Source organism: Chaetomium tenue (assembly GCF_020726465.1).
Source record: "Chaetomium tenue strain MPI-SDFR-AT-0079 chromosome Unknown F5144scaffold_2, whole genome shotgun sequence".
NCBI lineage: Eukaryota > Fungi > Ascomycota > Sordariomycetes > Sordariales > Chaetomiaceae > Chaetomium > Chaetomium tenue.
This window is the reverse complement of record NW_027117330.1, coordinates 1203928-1227904: the sequence shown is the minus strand read 5'-3', so window position 1 is coordinate 1227904 and position 23977 is coordinate 1203928. Positions and strand designations below refer to the sequence as shown.

Genomic DNA, 23977 nt, shown 5'->3' with positions numbered 1-23977 from the left:
ATACCGAGAGAGTGAGGCGTGAAGAGTTTACACATGAAGAAACGCAACATCCCACGCATCTTCAGTCTCCACCAAATTTTGGCTTGCAGCGTGGGGCACAATGACCCCTGTTCTCAGGGGTGGCTGCCCCGCTATCGGCGTCATGGCAATATTTTGAGCTGCTGAACAAATACCCCGCGATTGTTCTGTCACTCATCAAAATTGGATTGAAATACTTCCATTCTTCGTCCGAAGTCTCTAGTATACAATGGCTGCAGCTTCCGCCCGGCAGATCAACATTGCCATCATTGGTAGGCACTCCTCCATCCCAACAACCAGTTAACCTCCCTCGGCTAACAACAGCTCCAGGCGCTGGTGGGGTAGGGAAGTGCTTCCTGTCCCAGCTCGAGCAGCTGACCGCCCGCCGTCCGAGCCCCAAGGTTGTCTTGACCTACATCTGCACGAGCAAGAAGGCCATCTACAGCACCGACCACGTGGCCATCCCCCTCAACACCGTCACGGCCACCCTCGCCTCTTCCCAGCAAACTCCGCTCGCCCTACCGAAGCTCGTCGACTTCCTCGGCACCTCTGGGTCCAAGACGGTCCTCGTCGACAACACCAGCTCGCAGGATGTCGCCGACGCGTACCCACTCTTCCTCAGCAACGGCATCAGCATCGTGACGCCCAGCAAGAAGGCTTTCTCAGGCTCCTACAAGCTGTGGCAAGACATCTTCAGCGCCGCCGAGCAGTCCGGCGCCAAGGTGTACCACGAGTCGTCGGTGGGCGCGGGCCTGCCCGTCATCTCGACGCTCAAGGACCTGGTGGACACGGGCGACGAGGTGACCAAGGTCGAGGGCGTCTTCAGCGGCACCATGTCCTTCCTCTTCAACTCGTTCGCCCCGACCTCGGGCTCCGGCGGGAAGTGGTCGGCCGAGGTGAAGAAGGCAAAGGAGCTGGGCTACACGGAGCCTGACCCGCGCGATGACCTGAACGGACTGGATGTCGCGCGTAAGCTGACCATTCTCGCGCGGTTGGCGGGCCTGCCGGTGGAGTCTCCGGCTGCCTTCCCCGTGCAGAGCCTCATCCCCAAGGAACTCGAGTCCGTGGCCAGCGGGGACGAGTTCCTCGAGAAGTTGCCGGCGTTTGATGCCCAGATGGAGGAGACCAAGGCGGCGGCAGAGAAGGAGGGTAAGGTGGTGCGTTTTGTTGGTAGCATCGACGTGGCCACGAAGCAGGTCAAGGTCGGGCTCGAGAAGTTCGATCTGTCACACCCCATTGCGGCGCTGAAGGGCAGCGATAACATCATTAGCTTCTACACTAAGCGGTATGGAAGCAACCCGCTAATCATCCAGGGCGCTGGCGCCGGTGGCGATGTGACGGCGATGGGTGTGACGAGCGACCTGCTGAAGGTGCTTTCCCAGATTGCTTAGCCAGGTCAGCCCTTCCCTAGCCGCATAGCCAAGATATACTACCTAGGTCCCAAGAATCCCCCACCATTCGAACGTGCCCCCATTCAGTGTCATATCATGTCAGTCTGCGGTAGTGCTACATTATCCCCAAGGCCTGCTAAGGCCCATTGCCGGCCTTGGTTGATCATCTAACGGACCGGCTTAGCCAGCGCTGTCTATCGGTGGCATCGGAGGTTCGGGAGGGACGATTTCAATACGAGGGCCAGCTCTGGCCCGCCAGTTGGCGACTGCGAGCCTCCAAAACCAAAGGATCAAGTCGTAGATCACCAGTGCAACGATCGGTATAATCGGTGTAAGGGCGAGTATGATCTGACCAGGACTCAGTCAGCCACGGTGATGGCGAGAATGATAACGGGAGCGATTCGACTCACAAAAAGGCTGGATATGGTGCTAATGATGTACCGGTATTCCTGCGGGATGATGCTCAATTCGTTGAGCCAGACATACCAGCTGGTGGGTGCTGAAGCGTGGGCGGTCATCTTGGGCGTCGTGTTTTGACGAAATGGAAGAGAAGCGAGACGGTGTGGAGTTCTGGGGACCTGCTAACGAAGCGTCCAGCGTCGTTGAATAGCAAGCCGTCGCGAAGATGCTGATCATGTGGCAGTCTAAGCGACGAGGCCGGTGCACGCAGCGAATGTAGCCCCGTGGCCGAGGGGCGCAGTCGAAGTTGAGGATCAAGCTCGATAGCTTAGCTGACTGTTGGTCCAGAATGACGTTGCATGTTCTCCGAGGGAATGATGGGTTTCCATCAAGGGCGAATTAATTTAGGGGGATGTTTGGACCAGAAAGATGGAAGCTTTGGAGGCGCGGGTCAGAGGAGGAGATTGTCTGCGATAAGCTGCCCGGCAGAACCAAGGGATGGAGCGAGGCCTCTCCGGGAAGCTGTTGTCGCGGTGCTCGCTAACCCGACCACGGGAGCTCGTCGAATCATTCCCGCACCTGCCCCTTGGCACTAGGCGCATGGTCAGCAGGGATGACGGATGCTCCTCCTGGCCCCACCTGCGGGTCTGGGCTTCCCCACAAACGCGACCAGGGAGCAACGGCCGCAGGGTTGCATTTGCATGCATTTGGAGATCAGACATCAGACGTCAAAGTCCGGTCTGTGGCGCAGAACACTTAAAAAGCACGACACCTGTACCTAACTAAAGGCGAGAGCCGGGGATTTACAACAAAGATAAACTAGACCCGCCAACAACTTCTCGACGGTAAACAACCCTTTCACCACCACAACTGTGAACGTCTCGGACGCCGGCATCACCCTTCACATCGTCGACAGGATGCCACAAGATCCACATCTGTACGGGCAACCGCCCCCCAAGAAGCAAAAGAAAGAGATAGCTCTCTCGGGATCTCTAGCGTTCAGCTCACAGTTGAGCTCGTTTCTTGCGGAACCATCAGCCAAATCAAGCACGAGTTCTTCTGCCGGACCCATGACTGGCCGAACTCGCCCATCGAAGCTAAAGAAAGACAGCCTGTCCGATACCAAAGTGAAGCGCAAGGATAGCAAGGCAAATACACAAACAAAAGACAGCAATAAACTTTCCCTCAAATCCCCTCTCGGAACAGAAGACAGCAAAGCCGAGCGGGAATTCGCCCGTCGTAAGATGGAGTCAAAAGCCCGCCTCTACGCCGCCATGCAACGAGGGGATTACATCGGCCGCGAAGTCGGACTCGTCGATTTCGACCGCAAATGGGCCGAGTCCCAATCCAAGAAAACCCCCACCGACGCCGCCTCCTCCTCCTCAGACTCAGACTCCGAGCCCGACAACGACGAACAAACCAACAACACCGACACCACCCTCCACGAATACACCGACGAGTTCGGGCGCGTGCGGCAGCTCACCCGGGCGCAGATCCTGCGGCTGCAGCGGGGCGCCGCCTCAGCCACGGAGCTCGAGAACATGTCGGCGCGGCCCAAGGCGCCCAGCGCGCTCATCTACGGCGACGCGGTGCAGGCGGAGGCCTTCGCGGCGCACGACGGCGGCGCGGCCATGGAGGCGCTCGCGCGCAAGCGGGACCGCAGCCCCACGCCCCCCGAGGCCACCCACTACCAGGCCGACTGGGAAATCCGCACCAAGGGGGTGGGGTTCTACAAGTTTAGCAAGGAGGAGGGGCGGCGGGAGGAGGAGATGAAGGCGTTGGAGGAGGAGAGGGCGAGGACGGAGGGGTTGAGGAGGGAGAGGGAGGAGAAGGCGAGGAGGAGGAAGGAGGAGATTGAGGAGAGGAGGAGGGAGATTTTGGAGCGGAGGACGAAGAAGATGGCGGAGAGTTTCTTGGAGGGGTTGGAGAAGGACTTGGTTGGTCACGATGGTGGGTAGATGAGAGCGGTTTATAGATAATATTATTCTCAGACATTTAGTGGTAGTCCTTTGGGGGGCTAGCTATCTCTAGGTCTTTATTCTAAGTTAATGTTAAATGTGTAACGGGCTGTGCCCGAGGTGGGCCTCGGTAACCCTCGGCCAGCTCACGTACAAGCACGGTCCACCGAACCCCTGGATGAAGCTATTCCCAGTTGCCCCACAGCGCACCGAACATCCTAGCAATGCGCTCGGGCCATCGCGCTCGCGATCATAAAGCAGCCCCACGAGCTGCCAGACTCTCTCATCTTTCCTTTTCTTCTTCAAGCTTAGTGTACTCGTAGAGTCGTCACCAGTTAGTTGCAATATACTCCTGGGACCGTTACAAAATGGAAGTAATAGTTGACTATGTGGAACATATAAGAAAGTTTTATAAATGGAATGCTAGTTATAAATACACTTAGAAACTCTATACTTTACTAGGTGTCACGATTATGGACGCATGCAGGGCCAGTGGGGATGCGCGGGAAGCATCCCCAGCCAATCGTTAAAAGAACCAGTAAGGAGAGGATCACTCTTGGCAGAGTGATCCCAAGCAGGCGGGATCGTGAGGCTCACCACGAACCTAGTGATCCCGCAGAAGGAGGATCACTTAAGCAACCGCGATCCCCAGGAGGAGGGATCACAGGGAGGACGGTGATCCAGATAGTATATAGTCACTCGTGCTGGAGAGCTCTGGGAGTTCTCCAGTTAGCAATCACAACTACAGTTCGCTACAAGTTCACAAGCCTACTGTTGAGACAAGTCTATTGTTGTGCACCCTTTGGCTGCACCGAACCTAAGCATCCTCGAGAGATTACCTTCAACGAAGCTGAACCCTAATAGGATAGGATCCTGAAGTAGGTTCGTCACACTAGGACTCTTTTCTTCTAGAATAACATTAGATAAATGCTTTTCTTCTTCTTCTTTTTCTTTCTACCCTTCTCTATCCTCTTTCTTTTTCTCTTTTTTATTTCTTAATTTTACTTCCATTTTATATTTATTCTTTTAACCTTTCTCCTTCTCCTTTTATTTTCCTTTTTTTACATCGTCAGCAAACCTTCAACATGTCACGGTTATGGCCGCATGCAGGGTACCGATGGAGGGCGCGTGGGAAGCGTCCTCAGCCAATCATTAAAGATGGGTCCCGGACCAATCAGCAGAGGAACGAGGGGAACGGCTACCGTTCCTGAGGTTCCTCTATAAGGAACGAAAGGAACGACCACCGTTCCTCACGTTCCCAAGGGAAGAGGTACGAAGGTACCTAGGGGCCTAGATAGTATATAGTCACTCGTTTTGGAGAGCTCTGGGAGTTCTCCAGTTAGCAATCACAACTACAGTTCGCTACAAGCTCGCAAGCCTACTGTTGAGACAAGTCTATTGTTGTGCACCTTTTGGCTGCACCGGACCTAAGCATCCTTTGCAAGATTACCTTCACTGAACCCTAACAGGATAGGATCCTAGGCAGGTTCGTCACACAACAGTTCGATTAAAAAGTCATATCTTAGGAAAAAAATGTGTTATTCAATCTTACACTAGCCTCCCTAAAATGAACGCCAAATGAGAAACAACCTAAAGAGACCGACAATTACCGAAGATCTAGCCTCTCTCCTAGCCGCCGCGCGCCCCTCCCCGAATCCCATCCTTCCCTCGTAGCGGACGCTGGCACTAGAGTACCCCAGATGACCGTCACTCTGATTGTCCAAACGCTGGTACACAAGCCCAACAACTACTCGAGGTTGGTTAAGTAGAACGAGAAAGCCAAGAGAGCTTCACAAATGTACTTTCGGTCAGCCGGCGTATCAATACGCCACGGTCCAAAGCACCTCATCGTTAGGAAGCCTTTGCGAGCCCTAGTCGCAGCGTTGCCCTGGCCGCCTGCTGCCTGCGGAGGAGGCGGCGCCGAAGCGTTCCGGGGGTCGTGAAGCCCGAGGTACCGCTCGTAGGCGGCGTCATACTCGGCAATGTTGATGTATATCTCGGCGTGGTCCTGGGATACGAGCAGTCTCCTGAGACAACATCAAAACTCAGTTAGTAGTCCGTCTCCCACAGCATGTTAAGTTGTCGTTAGGGGTTACTCACCGTTTCAGACCTGGTTTATCGCAGAGGAGCAGCCCAAACCCCGGGCTCGGCGGCGACTGCATGTACAGTAGCTTGTAAATGTACGCTGCCATCTGAGCGCCCTCTTGCCATTCGATTCTCTCCTGGGCCGTCTTCCGAACGCATGGCTTGACTTCGATCAACGCGGCCGAGATGTTGTGGCCTGTGTGCCTAAAACAGCCGTCGGTTCGAGCCTCGAGAAGCTTGTTCTCCCTGACAGAGAGAGGTTGCCCAGTAGCGGACAGTTTCTTGAAAATCCGGACAGGCTCGTGGTTAGTTAGCCATCGGTAGCCTTTGTGCCTCATAGGCGCATAGGGCTCGGTTAGCGAATTGAGCAAGAGAACAAAGGCCATGTTCACAATCGCTTCGTCCTCTGTAGGCATGAACTCGGTTTTACTGGCCGCTGACTCGCGGCCTGCGTCGTTTTCTGAGTCGGAACCGCCCGAGGAGGGCGATTCGGGAGGCTGTAAACCTGTCTCCATTTGGGATACATCTTCCATTGACGTGTCCGATTGTGAGTCTGATTGCGAATCCGAGTCTATATCCATCTTTGTCGGTTGCGACGAGTGGCCCCTTCCCGCCGAGGGGGACTCGGGGGAGCGGCGGCGGGGCGCCTCCTGGCGGATGGGCCGTGGGGGGAGTAGGACCGCCGTGGTCCAGTCGGAAGATTCGTTCAAGTCAAAGACCAAATCCATGTACAAATCCACTAGCGAGAAGATGGAGTCGTCGGGGTACTGCTTGCGCTTGATGTTGCTTAAGAAAGCCTTTGCTTTTGGTTTTCCAAGCTCATGCTTTGCCAAAGCGATCGACTGCTTGTCAACATACTGGTTCAGGGCAAACTCGACCCCCTCTTTACTCTCCCACAGAACCTTGAGACAAAGGAAGTGGGAGAATGTGAGACAAGAGGCGGATGTGGTGCCTGTAAGGTTGGAAAGCAAGATGGCGTCTGGGGGGACAGGAAGATGTTGTTTCACCGCTTTCTTCCAGCCTCGGGCTGTTTTTGGATTCGCATCCGGCATGTTGACCGACAGCCTGGTTTTGTGGTGGGTTCGAAGGAGGTTGGGAAGTAAGGAGTAAGAGTGTTTGATCCGGGATGTGGTATGATTAACTCAACAGGAAACTCACTTGCGGAACCTATAGACGTCCGTCTTATATCACTATCGCCATCAGGAAAGCCACATTGCCTTTCACAACCCTTGCCGACTGAATTCGAAAACATCGGCTTGAAACAACACACCCAGACCTTGTCGGCCGTCGGCCTTGTATGAGTTGGCCCTGAGGAGACCCAGAATAGCCAGAAGCCCCGCGGCACGCAAAACACGGGGGTCTGCGGCAAAGTAGCCACCAAGGGCTCGAGGCCACCATGTCTGAGGATGAGGGCGGAAAGGGAAGACTCCACGGGCTGTCTCTGATCGCATAGGGCCGTCACAAACCGTCTTGTTGGTCCCAGAAGCATGTCCATGATGGCCTGTGACCAAGGTCTCAAACAAAGACCTGCAGCAAGGGAGTAGCGTTCATGTGTCATGTCTTGGACCTCAGCGGACCAACATGTGCCGGCCTGACGTCCCGTCTGGCATTCCCATCTAGCACCAGCTTGTCATTGTCCCAAGGGCGACAACAGCGGCGGGGGATATTGTGATGCGGTCGGGGGTTGTATATCATTTATAACCACGGCGTACTCTGAATCTTGGGTGCTGCTCCCTATACACACCTACACAACACAAGGCGTGCGGTTTTGCCGACTGTCGGGTATTCGCACCTTCACGATGCGTGTGGGGCTTTGGTCGTGGATGGGGGCTTCCAAGTAAAGTTTGGAGATCTGCTTGGTACTGTACCGCAGTGGCACATCAGACCAAGTGGAGCCTAGTAACTCTGGGGCCAATGGGACAGGCGCCGGCCCGAAGGCTGAGAGGCACGGCCGACTTTTGGTGCCAACATGAGATGAGATGCAAGTTCAACCAATAGGCCTTGCTACCTACTGTGTAGATGCGTCGAGTGGGTGGAAGAAGATGGGAGAAACAACCTGAGACCAACAGCATCCGTGGTGGTTTGCGGTCTCCGTGTCTGAGCGTGTTTCTGCTTGTTTACAAAAATAGATGGCCTGTTGCCCGTCGAAGGCGGGGCCAGGCGCAGCCATTGCATTACACAGTAGCGCGTCGTGGAACTTCCATTCGCACGTTGCTAATTCAACCAACTCGAACGTTGCACAGCTTCCTAAAGTCCTGTATTTATTCTGTCGGCTTCACCAGTTTGCTAGTCAACCTTCCATATCATTTGACATCGCCATCCTCTCGACTTTATCTGTTACTTCCTCTCAATCTTCGATCAACACACGGCGCGATATGGCACCCCCTTCCTTTCCAAAGACCTCCGGGTTTTGGAGGGTGGACAAGCTTGAGAATGACCTGATGAACCTTGCAGAGTCGGAAACGACCCTCTCAACGAGCCGGCTGAAGAACATGAATATTGAGAGGGCCCCTGAACTCAACATCGACAGCCCAGACGCGGTGGACGCGCATCCTGTGTTCTTTCAACCGTTCCCCGACAACCTCGAATACAGGGAGGCACTTGCAGAGACAAGGCGCGACCTTGAGGAAAATGAACTAGAATGGTCCACCTGCACCAAGGGACCTTCGCATGTTGGCCAGTTGGACTGCGCCTGCCGCATCATTCATTGGCTTGCCGGGCTGCGCCAGGGAACCTTTCTCGAAGATGAGTTTTATCCCACTGATATACCGCAGTGGCGCACGGCTACGTGAGTATACACTTCCATTCTGTCGTGTCGCCGCTCCCAAGTAACATGCGAGATGAATTACATACTTACTTTGACCTCCTTAGTCCCGGGGGAGGCGTCCGTCTTCCTAATTGGACTCCTCGAGGGCGTCTCCGGTGGTACACAAGTTCGCTTACCTACGTTCCCGACAAGACGCTCGGAGAGGAAGGAGTGCGCCATGTCAAAGTGGTCCTAGCCGATACCACTTCCCACAATAGCCAGCCGAACGAGGCGCTCCGCAGCGAGATCACCGCCGGCGTCAGTTTCATAAAGAGGCGGATGGCGGATACTCGTGATACACACAGCATTATTCCGGTATGTCACAGCCCGATTTCGCTACGTGATCAGCCTGCCCACTTGGATATCACACCTAACAAACCTACAGATTCTTCTTTATTCCTTCTATCACAACGACACAGCCCGCATCACCCAGATGTGCTGGAATGGTGAGCAAAAGCCCATCACCTTCCGCCAATCACGTCTGGTGGATATTTCTTCGGAGTCGCTCGACACACCGGACGTCTCCATTCTGCTCCGTTGGATGGATTGCATCCCCCTCCGCAAGCCCAAGGTGCTCCCCAGACGGGGGGCGGCCAGAGCAGGCGGTACAACCCTCCAGCCCGGCCGCCCGACCACGTCAATCCAGGGAGGGACGCCCCAGTCAGGCACCAAGGCGAGCCTCGACACCACACCGAGAGGTGCCCAAACAGTGAGGATCAACAGCCCAGCGGGAGCAACAACACCAACCACGATGGGAACGCAGCGCGGACCAGCCATCACTAGTGGTAATAACAAGACCACCACTAGCTCAGCAACATCGACGCCGACGCCGACGCAGACGCCAACGCAGCGACAACCCAATGCCGCCACCGCCGCCGCCACCAACCAGACCCGTCCTCACTCAGCAGCGGCCACAGCCCCGCAGCGGCCGCCCAATGCCACCACCGCCACCGCCGGCAACAGCCACCCCAGGCCGACCATCTCTACCGCCACCAACCAGACCCCCTCTCGCTCAGGAACGCCCACAACCCCGCGGCCACCGCCCAATGCCATCACCGCCACCACCGGCAACAGCCACCCCAGGCCGACCACCGGTACGGGCAACGCGTCCGGGGCGCACACGGCCGTTTCACGGCAAGGCACTGCGACACCCGGCAGGAACGGGACAGGAGCGACTTCGCCTCCGCGTACCAACCCTGCTCCCGGTCCCAGCCAGACCGCCAACCTGGCGACGAGGAACGCTAATGGTAACGGCCGTGGCGGCGGCGCGCCTGGGAATGGCAATGGGTCCGCCACCCAGCAGCAGGCAGGGGGGCGGGGAGCTCATCGTTGATATTGGATTTGTTTGGGCCGGGGAGTTTTGGGGGGTAGTGCATTGACTGATGGGAGGACAGGCGATAGAATGTTGTGTGGTATTAGAGGTGTTCAGGCGTGGCAACTATGGTAAATGCTGTTAGTGGCACTGCGGGCTTTTGGGAGGAACATTAGCAGGAGCTGGGTTATCACAGGAAAGTGGGCAAGATAGAGACTTGTACGATTTATTTATTGACTTAGGCTTTTTCCAACTATCTTGCACCGTGAGCTTCCGGGGTCGGCCACCATTAATTAAGCGCGGTCTTGGACTACAGCGATGCAACGATCTACGAACATGGGGCTTCACAGGATATCATGGCATCACACCAGTTGTTTGTTAGTGGGAATACTGACCGGATGTCATCGAGAAGCCGTGCAATATGGCGACAGGAAGGTGGCCGAAGTTCGAGCATCCTGAAATCTTGTCCATGTTAGCCCCGGAACATTTGAGAGATAGAGCAAACAAGTGGTTGAGTGGCTTTATCAGGATTAAAGCCGTGTCACCGGCAGTTTCATCAAGGCATAAGCTATGTAGACCGTCGTGATAAAATTTAAATCATCATAAAAGCCACGGGGAAAGTGAGAGGAGATGATGCTTACCCTCTACCCTGTCTTGAACACGGGCCCGAGATTGTCGGCAGTTTTGCGTAATCTGAGACAGTCAGCGTTGGCTCATCTAGAGTGAGAAAACGGTGTGATGTGTCAGGGCGGGATCAGACATGGACGTTGTCATCTTCGCGTGAGCTCCGACATATGCTTGTCAATTTTAAAGTCGAGTCATCATGGAGCGGTGCATGGAACCAAGAGTGAAATACCAAACAACACATACCTCAACGGCCAAACTACGCTGGATGATCGAACACCACCCATTGGCTTCGCGGTCAACTAATAACTGTTAGCAAAGTTCATTGCTAGGAATGCAATCGCGGATGTCCGTCGATAAAAGATCAGAAAGGCATGAATGGTAGTTAAAAGTTTTTGTCTTCAGCGGGAATCCCGAATCAGACTCGTCATCTAGAGTCATCACAGAAAAAGGTGGTAGAAAAGTAATGCAAGAAAAAATGCAAGCTTACCCAGTAGGGTGGCTGCCACGGCAAAGCGTTGGCCGGAGGGCTGCCGTCTTTCAAGCCGGTTAGCTCGAGTTCCCCATGCAATTGATGCAAGCAACGACCATGGGAGGTGCTGATCAGTGGACGAGGTTTTCTAGGCCTGTCGCAAAAATGGCATATCTGCTCATAGGAAATCGGAGCCCAGTGCCGCTTCATCATGGAAGCACGTCGAGGTTCGGCTAGGAGGTTGCCCACTTACTCAGGCGGGGTAATAGACCTGTGGGTTGACAATCAGCAACCGAGCATTCACGGAAGGCTGGTCAAAAGGGAAGGAGAAAGGTAAAAATCAGAAACAGCCAATTGTTTTCTTCAAGGGGAATCAGTCGGTAATTCCAACTTGCCGAAGCAAAGAAAGATCATCATGGAATCGAGCACGAGAGTTGGAAAAGTGTACTAACCCGATGGCTATGTCGTAGAGTCGGCGATGCCGTCAAGCGCGTAGCACGAGCTGCCCGACGGTCTCACCCTCGTCATGGTGGCGTGCTCCACGCCATCCTCTCAAATCCCGTCCAGCAGCTGGTGCTCGTGGAAGCTAGAGCTCTGTTCGTTCTGTCAGCTTCTCGACCGATGCAACTGAATAAGTAGTTAAACGCGACGGCGGCAGCGGCAGTGTTCAGACTGACGTTACAATTTCTAGTTTCATGTCCGTAGATCAAAGACTCTAGTTTGCGGTGTTGGGTTGTCATCAGGCAAGTGCCTGCTGCGCGTCGCGAAAAGGAAAATAGGAACTTACCAGAGGCTGGAGGTGGTGCTAGGTATTGAAAAAGCGAAACAAAAAAAGCTGCAGGTTCAGAGTTTTTGAAGCTGGTTTCGATTGTGGAGAAGGTGGAAAATTCCGGTGCGGTGGAGTGGGTCCGTAAGAAGAAGGATGGAGCTTATCCTCAGCTCACGTGATGACGCTTCCGTTACGCGTTTCCTTGGCTCAAGCTCCAGCCGTCACACTCCACTGCTTCGTTTCGCTGACGCGTGCCACTCCTTTACTTTGTTGGGAGGAAACTGAACCGCCGGGCAGCTACTGAATCCAAGTCCAGCTATCCCGACGATATAAAAGGTGTAAATCTTGGTTCAGCGCAAATACATTTACAACCATGCCTGAGATTGCTGAGAGTATGTTTGAGCAGCGATTTCGATACATTCCCCGCTGACAAACAACCAGTCGCCCGGGTGGTGCACTATCTGCGCCTGCACTTGGTCGGGAAGACAGTCAAGAATGTCACGGCGATAGAAGACACCAATGTGTTTGGCAAAGTTGGGACGACTGGGACGGAGGTTGCGAAGGCATTAACCGGGAAGAAAGTCGTCTCAGCGGGGACACAGGGCAAATACTTTTGGTAAGCCGCCCGAGTCTCAAGGGGGTTCAAGGCGGCTAACCCAGTAAAGGCTTGTTCTTGATGAATCGCCTCATCCCGTGATGCACTTCGGCATGACTGGTATGGTTGTCCTCGCCTAGCCGTCTATGGCGTAACTAATCCTCTTTGCAGGCTGGATCCACATCAAGGGCGACCAGACAGCATACACCAACTACTACAAGAAGATGAAGCCTGAAGAATTGAACGCGTGGCCACCAAAACACTGGAAGTTCCATCTAACAACCGAAGACCCGGCAGTCGAAGTCGCCTTTACCGACCCCCGACGCTTCGGCCGTGTCCGGCTGGTGGATTGCCCAGGCGAAAGCATCAGGAAGCACTCACCGCTTGTAGAGAACGGGCCAGACCCAGTCGTCGATACTGACGTCTTTACTGAGGAGTATCTCCGACAGAAGATGAAGTCGCGACACGTGCCTATCAAGGCGCTCATTCTCGACCAGACCGTCCTCAGTGGGGTCGGCAACTGGGTCGGGGACGAAGTTCTCTACCAGGCAAAACTCCACCCGGAACAATACTGCGATGACTTCAGTGACGAGCAGATCAAGAGTCTCTACAAATCTATCCGCCACGTGTGTCAATTTGCCGTCGACAAGCTCGGGGACTCGGACCAGTTTCCCAAGGATTGGATGTTCCATTATCGGTGGGGCAAGGGCCAGAAAGGCGCCGCGGGCCACTTACCCAGCGGCGAAAAGCTGGCATTTTTAACAGTTGGCGGAAGAACCAGCTGTTACGTGCCGGATGTGCAAAAGAAGAGCGGTCGCGTCGTGCCTGGTGTCAAGGAGGAGATCATCGAATCTGATCAAGAGGAAATCAAGCCTAAGAAAGCCGCCAAGTCAAAGGCTGTCAATGTCAAGGTCGAAGATGACCAGCCACAGAGCAAGAAAAAGCGGAAAGCCGAGGAGGAGGAACCGCCAGCCAAGAAGAGCAGAGCTACCCCAAAGAAGGCTGCAACCGGTAAAGCGAAAACAGTCAAGACAGAAGGGACAACCCCGGCATCTAGTAATACTGAGCCAATGGGGCGGCGTTCTGGTAGGCTGCAGGGGAAACGGCCTAAGTATTGATTGGAAAGCCAGAGACCTTCAGATTCTCTTTGTATTTACAGCACCGTGGCTCGACCCCCTTATCAAGACTCCGATGCAACATTTGGAGGGAATGTACCAAACAAAGCCATTAGATGCTCGACATCGGCCGAAGTGAGCTGCTTCCCAGCCTCCGCCGCCTTGCCCAGCATCCGGAAGTCTATACCCTCAGTCAACAGAAGTCCCCTCGCCAGATCAGGGCCAAAATCAAAACTCACAATCCACATAGTGCCCTGGCGTGGCAGTCATGTAACACTCACAGTCTTCCGTCTCGGACGCATTCTTGAACGTGTGCACCGCTCCGGGAGGAACCGTCATGAGGTCGCCCGCCGAAGCCGTCACTTCGCCGTCTGGCGTGACGAACGTCATAGCCCCTACCCCACACGCCACAACCGTCAACAATCGGCTGCTGCTGCATGCCTCCCAATGCCATGCCAGACTCACCCTTGATTACGAGAAACAACTCATCGTGGAACCGGTGCCAATGCATCGGTGGACCACTCTTGCCGGCGGGTATCTCTAGCAGCACACCACTGACCCGGTTCTCGGTTAGGGAGCCATCTTCGTAAATGCGGACGGTCAAGGGGCCGACGTGGAGGGCCTCGGCGGCGTCCTTCTTGTGAAGCTTGGCGTGGACTGGGCCGCGGATCGGCATCTTGGTTTGTTTGGTTTACGTGCTATATAGGTAGGTAAAGTTGGTGATTGAAGACCCGGGTGGTTGAATGGTGTGGGTGGGGTTGGTATGACCTCAGAGCACTGGCAGTCTTGAGTGACGGATGTCCGTGTACATGTACAACCCTAGCCCTTCCTTCCATTTTGCTCCTCGTCACTTCCCTGAATTCGTTCAGCATTTGAAGCCTGATTTCTCTTTTTAATCACCAAGCACCAACATCATATCCAACAAAAGAATCGGCAATCGGGTGCTCATTGCATCTTACACAACTCAGCACTCAATCTGTCGGAGGGAGCGGGGGTGAAACGATGTCCCCTGTGAGAAGAGAAACACCCATTATTCAACTATCATCGAACGATCCGAATGCTCCATAGCCCCAAAGGGCGCCCAGACCTACCCCAACTATGAGCTTTGCGTCTGACACATGATGCAGATCCAGCAAAATTTTGGAGATGACGACCCGGGTTTGGGTCTGCTCCCCTGCATTCCCCTGCCCTCACTTGCGATGTCGGGGCTTGATTCCAGATGTTTCCGGACTACTATCACCACCACCACCGAGCCGCCTGCAAGCGCGGGTAGTCTATCGAGTTGATGAAGGCGTCAGATCGTGTCAATTCCTACGGGGACTCAGCATCCGCTCCGCCAGAAACGCGCACCCGCCAACAAATCTGACAGTGACCAGAAACAGATAACACCGCACCGCAATCGGCGATAGTTCGTGATGGGGCCTCAGCTCACCATTTTGTCCGACGGACTTAGTTCTGGCGGTTATTGTTGGGGTGAGACTGCTTTCGGGTTGTAGTATGGCTAAAGGCAGCCAAGCAGCCAATATATTTTCGACAGGCTGTTTATATCAGCCCGAGTCCTCATTCGCCCGCCTACAATTTCCACACAAGGGGAGCGGTTGTCGCCCCAGGCTTCTAGATGGTGCGGCTGGAAATCTCAACCGTCGGATTGCATGAACTAGGCAAGCCCGAGCACTCTTTCCACGGGCCCCATGCTCTAATGTATGCTTGTCTGCCCTCCAACCGAGCTTGTGCAATATCCAGCACCAATCTGAGGGTTTCACCACGCGCTCTAGCCATGGCGGTCGTCTTGAACCTTTCCACCTCAGCGGTTCCCAGTGCTCGGCGCCTAGGAATGAGGCTCTTGCCAAGTTCGGGGAATATCACCTTATTCTCACCTTCTCCAACAGCTCTCCACTAGATCACTCGTCGAAACTGGTTCAACAAACGTTCCCTCTTTCAACACTCTTGACCTTCACATCGTCTTCCCTACTCCAGCTTCTCGAAGAATTCTTTAGCCGGCATTCTTCGGTACTCGACACGGTTCGTCTTCCCGTGCGGTACCATGAAGTGTGTAAGTGGGCCTCCTCTGCGAGCCAGCCGGCGGTAGCGCCAACCGCACTGCAGCATGGGGCGGTCGGAAAGGCAACGTCCCACTCCTCGCTTCACCTGCCGGCTGCTATTCCCCGTAGTCTCTCCATCTTTGGTTTCCCTAGTTCTTCTCTCTCGCTTCCCCACACCCAACGCTTCGGCCCTTCTATACCGTCCCCACAGGAAGCTGACGGTACCAAACCATACACGCCCATCTGAATCTGGGGAAGTACAAGGGGTTGGTTTCCGGCGAGGCCTAGACCGGGTGAGGCCTACCCCGGGTTCCTTGTTGTGTTTTCTTTCTCTTCATGCCCGTGACGGATTATCACTCCAAGAGCAAAGCGTCACTGGGGAACGTCCGAAAACACAAGAGCAAGAACGGATGCCCAATGGATAACATGCCCCGTCTATCTCCGACCAACGTCACATTTTTCCTCGGGAGGCTCGCTACACCAAGTATCCCCTCGGGTATCGAGCCCCGGGTTATTGGGGATGGGTCTGTTGGCCAGGATGGTATTGCCTTTCGGGCCCTCGGAGCACGCTCGTCTCGGGAGCCAAGGATATAAGTGGCACGGATAGCGCGTGTTGCGATAATAAATTACGTCTGAACCTTTTCATGCAGTAGGATACTGCTGGTTATTTGGCCGAGCTCTTTTCTTGCCCGAAGCCTGTCCTTACCCTCGACTTTTTATGAGGGAATATGTCTCGGCAGCCAGGCCCATCCAGCCGAAACCTATATCCTGCCGCAAAGACAGGTCATATATTGCGGGCAACAACCCAAACGGGAGTTGCGGCGGTTATCTTCAACGGGAGATTGCGAAGCCATAAAAGGGGTGGCTTGCTCCCTCCCGGGCAAGCCACCGACATCACCCTCGCATTCCTCCAACTTCCGGCCACCCTTGCCTTCTAGCCTCCGTTCAAGATGCTCTCCAAGGTCCTTGCGCTAGCCGCCCTCTTGGGCCCGGCTGCTGCCCAGGTGGTGGGCACGGAGACGACCGAGACGCACCCCAAGATGACTTGGCAGAAGTGCAGTTCCGGCGGCTCCTGCACCAGCGTGAGCGGAGAGGTGACCATCGACTCCAACTGGCGTTGGGTCCACGACAAGAACGGCTACACCAACTGCTACAGCGGCAACGCCTGGAACTCGACTATCTGCAAGGACGACAAGTCCTGCGCCTCCAACTGCGCCCTGGACGGTGCCGACTACCCCGGCACGTACGGCGCGTCGACCAGCGGCAATGCCTTGACCCTCAAGTTCGTTACCGAGGGTGAATACTGTATGTGAACTCCCGTGCTTTATTGGCGGGACGTTGAATTGTTAACGACGTTTGGCAGCCACCAACATTGGCTCGCGTCTGTACCTGATGGCCGGCGCGGACAAGTACCAGATGTTCACCCTGCTCGGCAACGAGTTTACCTTTGACGTTGACACATCCAAGCTGGGGTAAGTGAAGGCGAGTATCTGTTACTTACCGGGTTAAGCCTAACTCAATGCTAGATGCGGCCTCAACGGCGCCCTGTACTTTGTCTCTATGGACGAAGATGGTGGCAAGTCCAAGTACTCAGGTAACAAGGCTGGAGCCAAGTACGGTACTGGCTATTGCGATGCCCAGTGCCCGCGCGACCTCAAGTTCATCAACGGCGAGGCCAATGCTGCCGGCTGGAAGGAGTCATCGAACGATCAGAACGCTGGTGTGGGCCAGTACGGCTCCTGCTGCACTGAGATGGATATCTGGTAGGCTACCTTCCTCACTGCATCGATGATATAAGTGCCTTCTGACGTGAAACAGGGAGGCCAACTCCATCTCGACCGCCTACACTCCTCACCCTTGCACCACCGTTGGCCAGCACCGCTGCGAGGGCGATGCCTGTGGCGGGACCTACTCCGAGACGAGGTATGCGGGTACTTGCGATCCCGATGGTTGCGACTTCAACACATACCGCCAAGGTATCAAGGACTTCTACGGCCCGGGAATGACGGTCGATACTACGAAGAAGTTCACGGTTGTGACGCAGTTCATCAAGGGCAGCAACGGCCAGCTGTCCGAGATCAAGCGCTACTACGTGCAAAACGGCAAGGTGATCGAGACCCCCCAGAGCACCATCGACGGCAACCCGGGCAACAGCATCACTGCCGACTTCTGCAAGTCGCAGAAGGTAGCCTTCAACGATAAGGACACCTTCAACGACAAGGGCGGCATGGCCCAGTTCAGCAAGGGCGTCGCCGCCCCCATGGTGCTCGTCATGTCGCTGTGGGACGACCACTACTCCAACATGCTGTGGCTCGACTCCACCTACCCGACCGATGCCAGCGCTGATGAGCCCGGCAAGGGCCGCGGTACCTGCGAGACGTCCTCGGGCGTGCCGAGCGACATCGAGGCCAGCCAGGCCAGCAACCAGGTCATCTACTGTAAGTTTCTGTTTGCTGATGAAAATGGCCGCCTTATTGACTGTGATTGTAGCGAACATCAAGTTTGGCCCCATCGGCTCGACCTTTAAGCAGCCGTAAGAGGTCATGGCTACCTCGTGTGGCACTTCCCAGCGTAAGAGTAGAGCTAGAGGTGCGATAGGGGTTGGGCATGGCCTGTGTATGGCAACGAATCCCTCTGTTCATAAGAAGTGCAATTTCCTGTAAATAGGTTGTCTGAACACACAAATATGGCTTTCAAAAGAGCAAGTCCGTTTTCCGTGAACCAACTTCCCTGCACCAGAAGGATCGAAGAAGTCATAACTCATCGAGGGTATCCCAGCAAACGTCTCCAAAGCAAAAAGAAAAACAACCAAACGCCAGCTCAGTCCAGCCCATTCCTCCTTCTGGCAGTCCAAACCCACCTCACTCACTCAAGTGAAGCAGCATCGCACAGAAACCCCACCGACAAATCCATCCCTCCTCCCCCACCACCCCTACCCAGCCTGGAGGCCACCTTCACGGGGATAATACTCAGCACATTCAGGAACGGCTCCCCCGACTTTTTGTAATTGACCACCTCCACCTGCACCTCGTGCCGCATCTCCACGGCCGCCCGCATCCGCCTCACCACCTCCATATCCACGCCATATCCCCTCCTCCTTGCCACCCCATACCCATTCCCACCCCCACCCACCATCTTCCCACGCTCCCCCCCGTCAAGGAGAGCAGCAGTATTACCACCCCCATCCCCCTGCTGCCGAACAGCAATCCTCCCAGCAGCAGACGCCGAAACAAGCCTCGAAACAGGAGGCAGCGGCGGCGCCTGCAAAAAGCGACAATTCCTGCCCAATGCCTCGGCGGGGGTGTAGCCGGTCAGGGCGGTGAAGGGCTGTGAGGCGTAGATGATGGGGTGGTCGGGCTGGGCGAGGTCGGTGATGAGCAGGGCGCAGGAGGCGTCGATTGCGCCGAGGGTCACGGTGGGGTTCGGGCGGGTGTGGATTGCGGTCTGGGGGAGGGTAGGGGTTAGTGGGGGGTTGGGAGTTGGGGTTGGGGGATGGGTGTGGAGGGTGGGAGAGAGGGGAGGGGGAGAGGTGAGAAGGGGGTTGAAGGTTGGAGGTTGGAGGTTGGAGGGAGGCGGAAGGATGGAAAGGAAAGTAAACAAAAGGGGTGGAGGGTATTAGAAGAGAGGGGTGGAAGGGAAAGATAGTGGGAATTGTATGGTATTGAGAGGGCAAACAGAATGAGGAGCAAACAAAACAGAGTCAGCAAAACTAACCAGAATTGTGAGAATGTCGATGCCGCTCGGGGAGTAGAGGCCCGGGTAGATGAGCGGATCCTGGATTCGCGGGTTTGAGAGTTGCCCCTGTTCTTTATGAGCAAACACGCAACATAAAATCACAGAATGGGAGGGAAATACAATCATGGCTTGCTCTTCCCAGGTGTTCATGTGGGTGGTCATGGCGGGATGCGAAGTGGGAGCCTGGCGGAGAGGCTGCGTGGGAACTTGTTGATGTGACAAGATTGGCTTTACTAACAAGGGCATCGAGTACCGGTTTTGTTGATGGTTGGCAAAATTGGGTGCTTGTTTTGGCGGCCGAGGAGCGTAAAATGGGAGTGTAAACGCATCTTTTATATCAGTGGCAAGATGTAGCGTGCAGTCAAGCCACAATGTCGGGATGGTATACGAGCCATGGGGGGTGTTTGTATGATCAAATCGAGGTATATGAATATTTCAGCTCGCTTGATGTCATCGCCGTCATGTATGTGCTACTATCAAGCAGCGGATCAAGCATTGTGTGGTCAATCGAGCCCAAAGGAGCCCTGTGCGAGACAAACGCCGCGGAGAACTGACCGTGGAAAACAGGGATTAAACCACAGGTACTCAGTAAAACGCACAATGACAGAGTATTCGTGGTCCAGACTATCGAGGCCCAGGAGGCAATCTAGGCCAGCGCGATGGGAAAGCGGAGAACACCATACTCCATGTGCGATTGCCGGTGGCATGTTCCGCATGGGGGGCTGATGGTCTGATGGCTTTGGGCGATGCTCCTGTGCCTCCCCGATCTCCAGGCCCACTCGATTATCAGATGCATCGGCGGTCCCTAGGATCGGGCTGGAGCCTGTGTCATCGCGGCAGGGGTCACGTCCCGCCAGCGCCGCTCGAGACAGGCACAGACACCCAGATGTGCCAGATAAGTTGACCGGTTGGTGGGAAGTGGGTATCGGATGCATCGATTTAGCGAACTCTTTCGATGGCCTGGGAGGTACGGGGGTACTTACCGATGGGCCCGCCCTTTATCCCGATCTGAAGTCATGGCAATCGGAGTTGGGATCGATCCAGAGTTGACATCGGACGACGGCAGGCGGCAAGGATCATCGTTGGCTCTTGAGCTAAAGATGTTGATGGAATTCTTTCATTTTGCCTTTTCCTCATCTGAAGTCGCATCACGATTTGATGGTATTAGATGCCAGAAAGCATGGGATCGGGAATGGGGAGAGAGTGAAAATGACATAGGGTCATTGTTTGGGTTTGCTTCTATCGACTTTGCATGTAGGTATGCGCCCATTATTCGCTGCCATTGCCTTTTGTTCGAAACATGAAACCCGGACATCAAGCGACCCGCTTAGCCAAGAGACCCGAAGCAGCGACATGATAGATGGGCACCCTGCAATGGTGTTGAGGCGGGATGCAATCATCACTGTGCTCTTTCGTCATACAAACACAGTAAATTGAACACTGTGTTTGTACTGTGCAATCGCTGAGTTGTCGATCCTCGATTCGAGCTAGCCAAGACCGAAGGACCCACCTAAGGCCCCCACCGTCGCGTCTTATTCCTGCCCGCGCGTCTTTTCATTCAACATTAAGATTGAAATCCGAAGTAGGGACCTAGCAAAGCTGTTTGTCGTGGTATCGAAGGGCTCTATTCTCTTCGACTGGGCTCCACCGCATAGACCACTCAACTCCGTATACGAATACAGATTACTCTACAACACGTTTTGTGCCCCGACCAAGGCACTCAACTACCTTCCACGAGATCTTCATTGATTTGTCGACCCCCCACCATGCCGCGACTTCTGCAGCGCACCCGTCGACCCGACGCGGGGTCATCTGGACGCCAGGCGCTTGACGATGCTCCCCTCGAGATGCCGCCCTACGAGCCGCCGTCGCATCCCATGGATGAAACATTCAAGCGGAAGCTCGCAGCTCTCAACGGTAGCCGTGAGACAGACAGTGCGAGGCGCCAGTTCGAAACCCACCTCTCCAAATCGTCCACCTACCTGTTCGAGAGCGTCGGCAGCATCAACGACATCCTCTTTGCTCGCAAGCGCTCGCTCGCTCACATGATTGAGAAGCGGCGGGCTCGTGGCGAGGAGGGCACGAGCGATGCCCAGTCGTCGCTGGAGGAGTACGTGGCCGAGCTGGATGCGACCATCACCGAGTTGACCGACTCTTCCGAGCAAGCGTTGCGTTGGGTGATCGATTGCCGCGCCGAACTCGAGGACCATCAGGCGGTGCTGGAGCAGGTGATGGAGGGGTTGAATGCTCAGCAGCCGCGGCCGGAGCCTAGGCCACCCAAGATAAAACGGCGGGCGGCTGGCAGTGATGACGAAGACGGCGGTCCGGCTTCTGGAGATGCAGAGGAAGAGGAGGATGAAGGCGAGACAGCCGATGAGGATGTACCTCCATTAGCCGGCGTGAAGGAACTGCTGGAAGCCGCCCGCAAAGCCAAGTTGGACGAATACGACGCTCTGAGCCCCCACGAGCGGTATGCCGCCAACAACGACTACATCTCGTTCAAAAAGAACTGGCATGATGCGTTACACCCGGAGGACCAAGTTCCCCTCCCCGATCCGTCGACCTGGTTCGACGAGCATGGGAGGCCGACCAAGGATGTCGTGGCGGATGCAAACGAGGACGACGACCTCGTGGTCGAGCGCGAAATCATCGACCTCAAGTGTCCGCTATCACTGCAGATTATGAAGGAACCCTACAGCAATCACCGGTGCAGGCACACATTTGAAAAGATGGCCATCATGGAATTCATCCAGAGTAATGGCGGCATCGCCAAATGCCCGGTTTGCTCCGAGGTACGATTCCCTGACAGGCTCTAGCCATCGTAATCGTTCACACGCTAACATAGCCTTAGGACCTGCGTATCAAAGACCTGTACCTCGATGAGGTGGTCCTTCGGAAAGTCAAGCGGGCCGCCGAGGCCGCTAGGCGAGGAGCCGATGATACTTCTGATATTGAGCCCGAAGACGATGATTCTAGTATGATTGTCGGGAAATCCATCAACATCAAGAAGGAGAGAGGTCACACCCGACGCCGGATGGAGGAAATCGACGCAGACGACGACTGATGTTGTTAAGCGAACGTATAAACCACGAACTCACTGTTTGCTTACCCTTCCCCTGCAGTCCCCCGAGCCAGCCATCACCGCAATCGTACATTATCTACCAACTGACCCGCCTGTGACCGAATACCAACGCCCACTACCCGCACCATCCGCCCTAAATTAAGTGAGGCAAGTCCCCAGAGCTGGGCGGGGAGGAGCACCCACCCGACGCTCGACTTCCCCCTCGCTTGGTCCAGTCATGACCTTGGAATCCGTGACCCCCTTTTCCCGGCTGCACCCTGGCCCGATGGCCATAACTCGGAAAATCGTAACATCCGCGCTTGTATCAGTGAAAACATCTAATACGAGCATCGGCACTTACGAAGCGCTACTTAATGAATACCCATACCCATCCGGCATGCCACCCATAGAAATGTTGCTCTGGTCCGACCCCGGTACGTCCGAAGATATAATCACCACATCACGCGGATCCTGTCGGTACATCGGAATAGAATTGGGGGAGTAACAACCAATGTTCTGGGAGCTGAACTGCGGGAGCCCGCATCCGTACTGGGCCATGGAGAACGCAACACCAGGCGCGAGAGCCGGGCTATGCGAGGGCGTGATTGGGGTGTACGCATACTCCGAGTTGGCGGGGCAGAGGGAACTGAAGACAGGGTTTCGATCAGCCCTTGATCACCAAACCATCGCCGGCACTGGCACCGAACCATACCTCCGAAAACCGGCTCCTGATGTCGCTATGCACATTCCGGGAGGGAACAACCCGGTTGACGTGGCGACGGCCGGAGTGGCTGCCTGCGGGCTGCCCTCGTCCATATCTGGACTTTGTCGTGGAGAGGGACGCATGTCGCCTTCCGATATCGATGCCCGCCTGCTGAGACTCATGGCGCCCATGCCCCTGCGACGCGAGTACTTGTGGATTCCCCATCTGTCGAAGCGTGACCTATACGCGCGGGTGCTATACAAGACGATATTAGTTATGGGCACCACAAGATATGTGCCGGGGCAGTATGCTTTTTTTTCCCGCCCGCCCCAGTCTCGAGGATCGTGCAAAAGAGGGTTCACACATACGACGCCCTGAAGCCGTATCTCTGCGCCATGAAACGCTGGACTTCATGGAGCGGCTTGTTTTGGTCCTTGTATTCGGCAGTGATGACCTCCCGGTACTTGTCCCATTGTTTCGTCATGGTGTGCGGATTGCACGAGAGGCTAGGGGTGGCGAAGAGACCCTCGCGGCGTGGAGGTCCACACAGGGGTTGTCAAGCTATACGACGACAATGGTGAGGCTGCTCGAGTCAGGGATAGGCAGTAAATGAAGCATTTGAGGCAAGGCTGAAGATAGCGCCAAAGTTAAGGGGGATCATCCCAACGGGAGGGCGAGCAGGGTCGAGGTATGTTGTTGATGATATAGACTATTGGTGATAGGGACATCACAATCACCGGGCGTGAGAGCAATTGAGGTGATCGTAGGTCCCTACCTAGGCGAACATACACAAGCCCTCACCCTGCCCGGAGTGTTTATGTACGGACCAACGCGCGCCCCCATCCAAGAAGCAGGTGAGGCGACCAATTGACGGCCCGCGAGTCGTGGCTTC

The 23977-nt window shown here is 55.2% G+C and overlaps 11 protein-coding genes across 11 annotated transcripts; 6 read left to right on the top strand and 5 right to left on the bottom strand.

The window, feature by feature from the left end:
- Positions 1-164: 164 nt before the first annotated feature.
- Positions 165-1409, top strand: F5144DRAFT_526106 (homoserine dehydrogenase-domain-containing protein; the record flags this gene model as incomplete). The annotated part of the gene is made up of 2 exons (XM_066786823.1): positions 165-290; positions 343-1409. Exons 1-2 carry the CDS (start codon positions 248-250, stop codon positions 1407-1409), a joined length of 1110 nt encoding a protein of 369 aa, XP_066646066.1. The 5' UTR covers positions 165-247.
- A 90-nt stretch (positions 1410-1499) lies between these two features.
- On the bottom strand, positions 1500-2047 carry F5144DRAFT_97980 (uncharacterized protein). The gene is made up of 2 exons (XM_066793611.1): positions 1820-2047; positions 1500-1757 (listed from the first exon to the last, which is right to left on the bottom strand). The coding sequence occupies exons 1-2, from the start codon at positions 1925-1927 to the stop codon at positions 1590-1592; spliced, it is 276 nt and encodes a 91-aa protein (XP_066646065.1). The 5' UTR covers positions 1928-2047; the 3' UTR covers positions 1500-1589.
- Positions 2048-2461: 414 nt separating this feature from the next.
- F5144DRAFT_560676 (uncharacterized protein) lies at positions 2462-3938 on the top strand. Its single transcript, XM_066788215.1, has one exon. The coding sequence runs from the start codon at positions 2726-2728 to the stop codon at positions 3764-3766; it is 1041 nt and encodes a 346-aa protein (XP_066646064.1). The 5' UTR covers positions 2462-2725; the 3' UTR covers positions 3767-3938.
- A 1330-nt stretch (positions 3939-5268) lies between these two features.
- Positions 5269-7346, bottom strand: F5144DRAFT_609498 (uncharacterized protein; the record flags this gene model as incomplete). Its single annotated transcript, XM_066791630.1, has 4 exons — positions 5269-5793; positions 5867-6753; positions 7010-7018; positions 7122-7346. 4 exons carry the CDS (start codon positions 7344-7346, stop codon positions 5514-5516), a joined length of 1401 nt encoding a protein of 466 aa, XP_066646063.1. The 3' UTR covers positions 5269-5513.
- Positions 7347-7969: 623 nt separating this feature from the next.
- On the top strand, positions 7970-10187 carry F5144DRAFT_560673 (uncharacterized protein). Its single transcript, XM_066788214.1, has 3 exons — positions 7970-8639; positions 8723-8972; positions 9043-10187. Exons 1-3 carry the CDS (start codon positions 7981-7983, stop codon positions 9988-9990), a joined length of 1857 nt encoding a protein of 618 aa, XP_066646062.1. The 5' UTR covers positions 7970-7980; the 3' UTR covers positions 9991-10187.
- A 1840-nt stretch (positions 10188-12027) lies between these two features.
- On the top strand, positions 12028-13774 carry F5144DRAFT_97664 (Formamidopyrimidine-DNA glycosylase N-terminal domain-containing protein). Its single transcript, XM_066793610.1, has 4 exons — positions 12028-12226; positions 12276-12450; positions 12500-12549; positions 12601-13774. The coding sequence occupies exons 1-4, from the start codon at positions 12208-12210 to the stop codon at positions 13545-13547; spliced, it is 1191 nt and encodes a 396-aa protein (XP_066646061.1). The 5' UTR covers positions 12028-12207; the 3' UTR covers positions 13548-13774.
- F5144DRAFT_97618 (RmlC-like cupin domain-containing protein) lies at positions 13579-14328 on the bottom strand. The gene is made up of 3 exons (XM_066793609.1): positions 14010-14328; positions 13784-13939; positions 13579-13725 (listed from the first exon to the last, which is right to left on the bottom strand). The coding sequence occupies exons 1-3, from the start codon at positions 14218-14220 to the stop codon at positions 13610-13612; spliced, it is 483 nt and encodes a 160-aa protein (XP_066646060.1). The 5' UTR covers positions 14221-14328; the 3' UTR covers positions 13579-13609.
- Positions 14329-16536: 2208 nt separating this feature from the next.
- Positions 16537-18123, top strand: F5144DRAFT_589964 (glycoside hydrolase; the record flags this gene model as incomplete). The annotated part of the gene is made up of 5 exons (XM_066790108.1): positions 16537-16891; positions 16950-17058; positions 17113-17349; positions 17405-18024; positions 18077-18123. 5 exons carry the CDS (start codon positions 16537-16539, stop codon positions 18121-18123), a joined length of 1368 nt encoding a protein of 455 aa, XP_066646059.1.
- A 328-nt stretch (positions 18124-18451) lies between these two features.
- F5144DRAFT_599193 (vivid PAS protein VVD) lies at positions 18452-19483 on the bottom strand (the record flags this gene model as incomplete). The annotated part of the gene is made up of 3 exons (XM_066790993.1): positions 18452-19030; positions 19301-19387; positions 19442-19483. 3 exons carry the CDS (start codon positions 19481-19483, stop codon positions 18452-18454), a joined length of 708 nt encoding a protein of 235 aa, XP_066646058.1.
- Positions 19484-20862: 1379 nt separating this feature from the next.
- F5144DRAFT_97412 (zinc-finger of the MIZ type in Nse subunit-domain-containing protein) lies at positions 20863-22639 on the top strand. The gene is made up of 2 exons (XM_066793607.1): positions 20863-22113; positions 22173-22639. The coding sequence occupies exons 1-2, from the start codon at positions 21088-21090 to the stop codon at positions 22383-22385; spliced, it is 1239 nt and encodes a 412-aa protein (XP_066646057.1). The 5' UTR covers positions 20863-21087; the 3' UTR covers positions 22386-22639.
- Positions 22507-23952, bottom strand: F5144DRAFT_97606 (Clr5 domain-containing protein). The gene is made up of 4 exons (XM_066793608.1): positions 23454-23952; positions 23095-23340; positions 22587-23028; positions 22507-22536 (listed from the first exon to the last, which is right to left on the bottom strand). The coding sequence occupies exons 1-3, from the start codon at positions 23567-23569 to the stop codon at positions 22740-22742; spliced, it is 651 nt and encodes a 216-aa protein (XP_066646056.1). The 5' UTR covers positions 23570-23952; the 3' UTR covers positions 22507-22536; positions 22587-22739.
- Between the last annotated feature and the right edge of the window lie 25 nt (positions 23953-23977).

Bases quoted from the DNA above. Each gene is read 5' to 3' on its own strand.
- F5144DRAFT_97980 (XM_066793611.1), bottom strand. From the start codon at position 1,927: ATGACCGCCCACGCTTCAGCACCCACCAGCTGGTATGTCTGGCTCAAC. The intron at 1,758-1,819 runs GTGAGTCGAATC...AGTCCTGGTCAG, and splicing joins GCACCATATCCAGCCTTTTT to ATCATACTCGCCCTTACACC.
- F5144DRAFT_560676 (XM_066788215.1), top strand. From the start codon at position 2,726: ATGCCACAAGATCCACATCTGTACGGGCAACCGCCCCCCAAGAAGCAA.
- F5144DRAFT_560673 (XM_066788214.1), top strand. From the start codon at position 7,981: ATGGCCTGTTGCCCGTCGAAGGCGGGGCCAGGCGCAGCCATTGCATTA. The intron at 8,640-8,722 runs GTGAGTATACAC...TGACCTCCTTAG, and splicing joins CCGCAGTGGCGCACGGCTAC to TCCCGGGGGAGGCGTCCGTC. The intron at 8,973-9,042 runs GTATGTCACAGC...ACAAACCTACAG, and splicing joins ATACACACAGCATTATTCCG to ATTCTTCTTTATTCCTTCTA.
- F5144DRAFT_97664 (XM_066793610.1), top strand. The intron at 12,451-12,499 runs GTAAGCCGCCCG...AACCCAGTAAAG, and splicing joins ACACAGGGCAAATACTTTTG to GCTTGTTCTTGATGAATCGC. The intron at 12,550-12,600 runs GTATGGTTGTCC...TCCTCTTTGCAG, and splicing joins GATGCACTTCGGCATGACTG to GCTGGATCCACATCAAGGGC.
- F5144DRAFT_97618 (XM_066793609.1), bottom strand. From the start codon at position 14,220: ATGCCGATCCGCGGCCCAGTCCACGCCAAGCTTCACAAGAAGGACGCC. The intron at 13,940-14,009 runs GTGAGTCTGGCA...CGTGTGGGGTAG, and splicing joins GTTGTTTCTCGTAATCAAGG to GGGCTATGACGTTCGTCACG. The intron at 13,726-13,783 runs GTGAGTTTTGAT...CTGAGGGTATAG, and splicing joins GCCAGGGCACTATGTGGATT to ACTTCCGGATGCTGGGCAAG.
- F5144DRAFT_97412 (XM_066793607.1), top strand. From the start codon at position 21,088: ATGCCGCGACTTCTGCAGCGCACCCGTCGACCCGACGCGGGGTCATCT. The intron at 22,114-22,172 runs GTACGATTCCCT...ACATAGCCTTAG, and splicing joins AATGCCCGGTTTGCTCCGAG to GACCTGCGTATCAAAGACCT.
- F5144DRAFT_97606 (XM_066793608.1), bottom strand. From the start codon at position 23,569: ATGACGAAACAATGGGACAAGTACCGGGAGGTCATCACTGCCGAATAC. The intron at 23,341-23,453 runs GTATGTGTGAAC...CGTCTTGTATAG, and splicing joins AGATACGGCTTCAGGGCGTC to CACCCGCGCGTATAGGTCAC. The intron at 23,029-23,094 runs GTATGGTTCGGT...CCCTGTCTTCAG, and splicing joins TCAGGAGCCGGTTTTCGGAG to TTCCCTCTGCCCCGCCAACT.